Genomic DNA, 8,110 nt, shown 5'->3' with positions numbered 1-8,110 from the left:
TTGACACTCTAGATTTACATCACTTACTTTTCCTATTGTTGTTTTCTTTCAATGTCAAATAATCTATCTATATATGCCAAAGATGTTAATTAAGAAGATTTATGCCCTGCCTGCAACATGCTTCCGAAATGAATGTCAACCTAAAACTACAATTTTGTTTGAAGAACAACCCATACTAGACAAAATTATTCTCAACTTATTCTTTATAATAATATATATGATTATGAAAATATAAAGTGCAGTGAACGACATCCAACACTCCTATAGTCCAAAAAAGATGTCATTTAATCATATTGTAATTAATTAACAATGTTTTATGTTTAGATTATTCTATAAACGAAATGACATTACCAAAAATGATAGTAAGTATGACTTTAATTTAGGCTTGTATGGAGGCAAAGCCTATTAAAGGATCATTCATTCACGTTGTAATGCATTCAAACTAAACTGAAAAGAAGATTAATTAATTAATTAGCAACAGTAAAGAGAGAATGAAGATCTACGGTTTTCTTTTTTGCTTGGCTCTCGTAGCGGCATTATCATTTGATCAGATCAGTGCTCAGACGTGCAAACCAAGTGGTGGTATCCGCGGAATAAAACCACCACCAGGACAATGCAACCAAGAGAATGATTCGGATTGTTGTGTCCAAGGTAAGTTCTACACCACATACACATGCTCACCTCCCGTGTCAAGTGAAACAAAGGCTACGCTTACGATAAACAGTTTCCAAAAGGGAGGTGACGGAGGTGGTCCATCGGAGTGCGACAACCAATACCATTCTGATGACACGCCAGTCGTGGCATTATCAACGGGATGGTACGAGGGAGGAGATAGGTGTCACAAATATATTACGATAAATGGAAACGGGAGGAGTGTGAAGGCAATGGTTGTGGACGAGTGTGACTCCACCATGGGGTGCGATTCCGATCATGACTATCAGCCTCCTTGTCCTAACAACATTGTTGATGCTTCCAAAGCCGTGTGGAAAGCTTTAGGGGTATCCGAAGATAACTGGGGAGATTTGGATATTACTTGGTCAGAATGAAAGATTATCCATTGTTAAATATGCCAAAACAGTCATATATCATGTTCTTCTTGTAAATGTAATATGTGAATCTATGTATAAATGATGATTATATATATTTTAGTATTTTGAACGGCTAAACAACAAAGTAAAGGATTTCCAGGATTATGTGCTATTTAAAATTCCTTTTTTATGATCGAACAGCAATCTTTCATTCAATAGAATTACATAAATATTACAAATCCTGTCAATTGCCATCCTGTTCTTCTTCTTTTTTTTGTTGCCATTTGTCTCTACTTAGATTGCAAACACTATTATTATTCCAGCATATTTGAATTGACGTGAAACTTAGAGGCGACACCTAAGGAGATGAGCTCAAACTCTGCTAGTTTTTGTGGATCTTGAGTAGAATTAAGAATGTAAAATTTATTAAATCGATTGTTTAACATTGCAGGCTAAGTAATTATTTCCTTCATGTCTGTCAAAAATAAAATAAAAAAGTTATTTCCTTCATATCACTGATGTAATCAGTAGAGGACTTTTCTTGAGATTTAAGTTGAGTACCTAATTGACAAGTCAAAAAGGCGTTTAACAAGCAAACCAAATCAAAAAATTAACTCCTAGTTCTGGCTATTTCTTAGGGGTTGCTACTCGCTAGATATATTAGTACTATGGATCATGTGCTATAAAAATTGGGCCTATATATTGGGGGTAGCTGAGTTCAGCCCACAATTGAAGATTAATCCATTAAGGTTAAAAATGTCGAACAGTTATATTCCATGTTCTCCTTGTGAATATAACATGTGAATCTATTATCTATGTATAAATGATGATTATATTTAGTACTACTAAGGTCTATGGTTAAACAACAAAGTTAAGATCTTCCTGGGTTATGAACATATTAAGATTCATATTTTTGAAAATCAATCTTTCAATAATATCAATCCAGCAAGTCCATACAATTACTACAAGTTACAATAGTTGAAGTGGTAGAAGCGTCCAGATTACAATTTACAAAGCCATTCAGCCCATTTTTTTCCCGTTTTATTTAGAGTTTTTTCTCTAAAACACCTATGTACTTTTCATTTAGTCCCTTTCAGACTATCGAACTTTTTTATTCCTCACTAGGTCATTAAAAGTTGTCAAATTGTCCCATATAGGTCATTGAACTTTTATTATCTTCTACTAGATCATTATAAGATGTTATTAGGTTTAACGATAGCCACACCAACCGTTTGTATCGCCACGATCATTTTATTCTCAATTGGTTTTTATGAGATTTAGAGAATATGAGCCCTAAATTAGTAGTTGTAGTTATGGGATTTATGACCGTGATTAGGTTTTATTTAGGTTTTCAACTTAAAAAAATCCGTTGGTACTTAGTTATGGCAACGGGCCGAGTATAGGCAAAGTAGGTATCTTAGACCCAGACCCGATTAAAAATCCCCATTCGAAATTCGGATCCGAACCCGAACCCAGCGGGTCCCCGTTTACTTACTAACTATCAAGTAGCGAGTTTCCCCATCAGTAACCAGATATTCATAATTATATCTTCTCTAAAACCGTTTACATACTTTATAAATATTAACATGTGACAAATAGAAAACCAACTGATAATACACTAATCACATGTAACCATTCAAATCAATTAGGAGAAGAAATAGATCAAAACATTTTTCAATCGGATGATTTTCAAATCAAAAAATAGGTCGGACATATTGACATATTACTGGAAATAAACATATTTTCTTAAGTTAGCATTTCATATTTTTCTATAAAAAATTAAAAAATATATATTATTATATAATTAAATAAATAAATATATATATATATATATCTAATAAAACAATAGTTATCCTAACTTTTTAAAGTCATCCAACTCAACTTAAAATTATCTTTAGATTTTTCCACATAAGATATTTCATATGTATCATCTTTATGAATTTTTCCCATTTAATATATACTACATTCCCTTTCTGTTACAATATCAATAAAATAAAATCACAACATATTATGAATAAAATAATCAACTTTTAATTTGTTTCCAAATAAATAATTGCTAGCACCTTTTTTCCAATATATAAGTTTGTTAATTACTAACATATAGAAGCGTCTATTTTAATATGTGTTTTACACTAAATCAATATAACAAGTTTATATTTCACAAAATTGTTGTTGCTAATTGTTTGTATGTATTCTAATATTTTGTTTGTCTACTCATTTATGCAGTGAATTTGATTATTAAGAAAATTTTGAATATTTGATTTTTAAATATTTTTAAATATTTTATATAATTTTTTATCGAAACGTTGCTTATTAGAGATTTTATTGATTCAATACTAAAAGTTTTGAAAATATAATCCAAGAGCCGCGCATCGTGCGGGTAAAAATCCTTGTATATCTATATACAGGTCGGGTATAGGAGATACTCCCTCCGTCCCATTAGGAGTGTCCTATTTTGAATATTCAAAGTCTTTATGTATAAATTTTGACCTTATATATATTTTTTAGTGTTATATAAAACTTGATGAAAAATTATACCATTAAAAACACTTCAAAAACACAACCAACATCATATAAGTTTCATCAAGTATTATCTTATACAAACAAAATTATATACGGTCAAAGTTGGATATATTAGACTTTAAAAATTCAAAACGTGACACTTCCAATGGGACGGAGGGAGTACAAAAGATAAAAGTGGGTATAGTAAAACTTAATAACATTTTTTAGTGACCTAATAGCAAATTAAAAAGTTCGATGACCTAAATGAAACAATTTGACAACTTTTAATGACTTATTAGGGAATAAAAAAGTTTGATGGTCTAAATTGGACAAAATGAAAAGTATATGGGAGGTTTTAAGAAAAAAACCTTTTTATTTAATATCGACTTGAAGGTGAGTGCTTGAACGTTGTCGATCAGCAGCTCCGGTATCATTACTGGATATATTGCAAATGCTTTCATAGTATCCCCGCTACCATTATGCTGTTTCGAAACATAATGAGCAGATTATTGTAATATTGTCATGATAGAGTTAACTGTAATTGACCATTCAAGAACCGACGACAGTTGACCCTTTTGTTTATACGTTACAAAACGTAAAAAACAGGACAATTTTTTTTTTTTGTTAGAAAACCCACAAAGCAAGGCTTCCTACAAGATAGAACATTATTGACACCCGTGGGATTAATCAGAAGACCATCTCTATACTGCAAGCATAAGGTTTGGGTATTTTGGATTTAGGAACAAACTGACATTGAACTCGACAAATTAAAATCTACTAGGAGATATAGAAGTCAAACTCTGCTCGTTCTTGCAGATCTCGAGTAAAATTTAAAACGTACAAATTGATAGAATAGAATTGCAATCCAAGCCTATCACGTTTTAAAAACAAACCCCAAAAGTACCATGTTTTTCTTAATTAAAATTAACTTATGACAATTTTTGAGCGACCTTCAATTATGGTGATTAATCAAAACTTTCACATATATACTAGTGTGAAGCGTCCACTTTTTATTTTTATTTTAAAGGCAAAGCGGATAAATGGTTAACACTTCTAATTTTGATGCGCTCACGTCGGGTTCGAATCTTGGCAATGCCCTAAAGGGTTTGCTGTTCCATGTGTAGATAGGTATAGCATTACGCTAAAACCCCTCACCACATTTGCATGTGACAAGATTTGAATCCATGACCCCTTAGAAAAAAAACCACATAGTAAAAACCACAAAGTAGAAAACTCCCTAACCACTAAGCTATCACCAATGAATGTAGAGAGGGTTTTTCACTCTAATCAGTAGAGACTAGAGAGGGCTTTTCTCTATATTCAACTTGACAAATTAACAAACAAACCAAACCGAAAATTAACTCCTATAGTTAATTAGAGTCCATATTGAAGGATGCCAACATGCTTCCCAAAATGAGTCAAATAACTTAAACTACATCAATTTTGTTTCAAGAGTAACCCATACGTACCACTATACTAGACAAAATTATTCTCAACATCGTGAAGATATAATTAAGTGGAGGGAACAACATCTAACTCTGCTATAGTCCAAAAAAGATGTCATGAAATCTTATTGTAATTAATTAACTTTGATTTTATGTTTATAAACTATTCTGCAAAAGAATGACATGTTGTGCCAAAAGGATAGTAATAAGACAGTAAGACTTCAATTTAGGCTTGTTATGGAGCCAAAGCCTATAAAAGAAAATATGATCAATGTTGCATTTCATTCAACACAACTGAAAAACAGATTAACAAAAGTAAAGAGAGAATGAAGATCTACGGTTTTCTTTTTTGCTTGGCTCTCGTAGCGGCATTATCATTTGATCAGATCAGTGCTCAGACGTGCAAACCAAGTGGTGGTATCCATGGAAAAAAACCACCTCCAGGACAATGCAACAAAGAGAATGATTCGGATTGTTGCGTCCAAGGTAAGTTCTACACCACGTACACATGCTCGCCTCCGGTGTCAAGTGAAACAAAGGCTACGCTTACGATAAACAGTTTCCAAAAAGGAGGTGATGGAGGTGGTCCATCGGAGTGCGACAATCAATACCACTCTGATGACACACCAGTTGTGGCATTATCAACCGGATGGTACGAGGGAGGAGATAGGTGTCACAAATATATCACGATAAATGGAAACGGGAGGAGTGTGAAGGCAATGGTTGTGGACGAGTGTGACTCTACTATGGGGTGCGATTCCGATCATGACTATCAGCCTCCTTGTCCTAACAACATTGTTGATGCTTCCAAAGCTGTGTGGAAAGCGTTGGGGGTATCAGAAGATAATTGGGGAGATTTGGACATTACTTGGTCAGAATGAAAGATTATCTATTGTTAAATATGTCAAAACAGTCATATATCATGTTCTTCTTGTAAATGTAATATGTAAATATATATATGTAAAATGATGATTATATATTTTAGTATTTTGAACTGTTAAATAACAAAGTAAAGAATTTCCATGATTATGTGCAATTTAAAATTCCTTTTTTATGAACAACAATCTTTCATTCAATAGAACTGATCAATCCAACAAGATGTTATAAGAACATAAACTTTACAAATCCAGTCAACCCATCCCTTTTTTTATGCCATTTGTATCTACTTGATGATATCCAATTGTAGGTGATCAAATGCTTAAACGATAGCAGTTCCGGTATATATATATATATTAGATTGCAAACACTTTTATTCCAGAAATAGGTTAATCTTTTTGCACATTTGAATTGACTCAAAACTTAGAGGCGACACCTTAGGAGATGAGCTCAAACTCTACTAGTTTTTGTGGATCTTGAGTAGAATTACGAATGTATAATTTATTAAATTGATTGTTTAAAATTGTAGGCTAAGTTATCTCCTTCATGTCTTTCGAAAATAAAAAATAAAAAGTAATTTCCTTCATATCAATACTGTAATCAGTAGAGGACTTTTCTTGAGATTTAACTTGAGTACCTAAGTGACAAGTCAAAAAGGGGTTTAACAAGCAAACCAAATCAAAAATTAACTCCTACTTCTGGCTAACTCTTAGGGGTCGTTACTCGCTAGATATATTAGTATTATGGATCATAAGCTATAGGAATTGGGACTATTAGGGGTGTGGCTGAGTTCAGCCCGCGATAATTCATTAAGGTTAAAAATGTCAAACACTTATATATCATAGAGAAAATGATGTCATTAGCCAAATTTCATTGCGATTATATCGAATTAGCCAAGTTTTTTTGAATATTTATAAAATAACCAATAAAATCGTAATAAAATTTCAAAAGAATCTCATAGAGAGATTATACAGGAGCTCATTGAGATTCTGCAGAAGAATAACGTTGCGATTCTTTATAATCTCATTGTGATTCCGTTAATCTCATTGCGATTTTGATGTTCTCATTGCGATTTTGAAGATCTCGATGTAATTTTGTCAGTTTATTACGATTTTGTTGGCTATTTTGTGAAAATCCTAAAAAACTTGACTAATTTGATATAATCGCAATGAAATTTGGCTAATCATATGATTTTCTGTATACCATTTCTTCTTGTGAATATAACAAACCAACCAAAAAAAATTAAAAAGGGATCGACAAATTAAAAAGGTTTTTACCTAAATACATAATTAACAAACAAACCAAAAAAAAATTAACTCCTAGTTGTCATCTGGCTAATACATAGTCACAGAATAGTATTCTGAGAATACACTCAAAAGTCTGCGTATTGCGTATGGGTACACAACGTACTGGAACGCAATACGAAAACGTTCCAAACGATGGGGGTACGTCGAACCGAGTCGATAGGGTACAGTGAACCGAGTCGGCAGGGTACGGCGAACCGAGTGTAGTTCCAATCGTCGACTTCCGTTTTGCAATCGCCGTTTTCAATTTGTTTTCTTTGATTTCAATTCGTTTCTTGGGTGGGAATCAAGCGACATTTTAATATATAAATAGCGAGTATAGCTGCGGTATTACATGTTTGTTTTTTTGATCGCCGGACATAGTGATCTGGTTGCCGGAATTCACCACTTTAGAAGAAGAGTAGAAGAAAAGAAAAGTAATGAGAATATATGTGTTAAAAATATATAATTTAATATGGATTACCTGTGATGGAAGATCCGTAGTAGTGGTCGCCGGATTGTCAAGAAGAAAAAAGAAAATATATGATTGATATGGATATATGAGTTGACTGTCGAAGGAGATGAAGTGATAAATTGAAATAGATCAAAAATGGTTACAGCTCATCATGTCAATCCACTGACTCACTCATCCCACTTCAATTTTTTAAATAAAATAATAAGAATTTTTTATACATATTTTATTTTCGTTTTTATTAAAAAATGTAAATTTTATTGTTATAAATATATACATATCTTAGTTATATGGTAAAATGCAAAAGGGGAAAAAAACATGATTAGATTTTGGTTTGTGTTTTTATTTTGCTTGTATTTTCTAAAATTATGTTCATCTTTATATTATGAAATTTTGTTAATTCATGTTTTTATTTTTGGTACACCGAACCGAATTCATAGCACACCGTACCGTTTCATACCGAAATGAGTATACCCCATACGTACCGAATTCGTCACAAAGAAC

At 32.4% G+C, this 8,110-nt stretch overlaps 1 protein-coding gene and 1 long non-coding RNA gene across 2 annotated transcripts; one reads left to right on the top strand and one right to left on the bottom strand.

The window, feature by feature from the left end:
• Positions 1–491: 491 nt before the first annotated feature.
• Positions 492–5,856, top strand: LOC122597199. Its single transcript, XM_043769824.1, has 2 exons — positions 492–1,036; positions 5,367–5,856. The coding sequence occupies exons 1-2, from the start codon at positions 492–494 to the stop codon at positions 5,854–5,856; spliced, it is 1,035 nt and encodes a 344-aa protein (XP_043625759.1).
• Positions 5,857–7,107: 1,251 nt separating this feature from the next.
• LOC122598670 lies at positions 7,108–7,710 on the bottom strand. Its single transcript, XR_006323687.1, has 2 exons — positions 7,619–7,710; positions 7,108–7,542 (listed from the first exon to the last, which is right to left on the bottom strand). It is a non-coding gene; the product is annotated as an uncharacterized LOC122598670 (long non-coding RNA).
• Between the last annotated feature and the right edge of the window lie 400 nt (positions 7,711–8,110).

The sequence above is a fragment of the Erigeron canadensis genome, chromosome 4 (assembly GCF_010389155.1).
Source record: "Erigeron canadensis isolate Cc75 chromosome 4, C_canadensis_v1, whole genome shotgun sequence".
Lineage (NCBI taxonomy): Eukaryota > Viridiplantae > Streptophyta > Magnoliopsida > Asterales > Asteraceae > Erigeron > Erigeron canadensis.
Note: the sequence above shows the minus strand (reverse complement) of the source record. Positions and strands in the feature narration are given on the sequence as shown.

Bases quoted from the DNA above. Each gene is read 5' to 3' on its own strand.
- LOC122597199 (XM_043769824.1), top strand. From the start codon at position 492: ATGAAGATCTACGGTTTTCTTTTTTGCTTGGCTCTCGTAGCGGCATTA. The intron at 1,037-5,366 runs GTCAGAATGAAA...TGATCAGATCAG, and splicing joins GGAGATTTGGATATTACTTG to TGCTCAGACGTGCAAACCAA.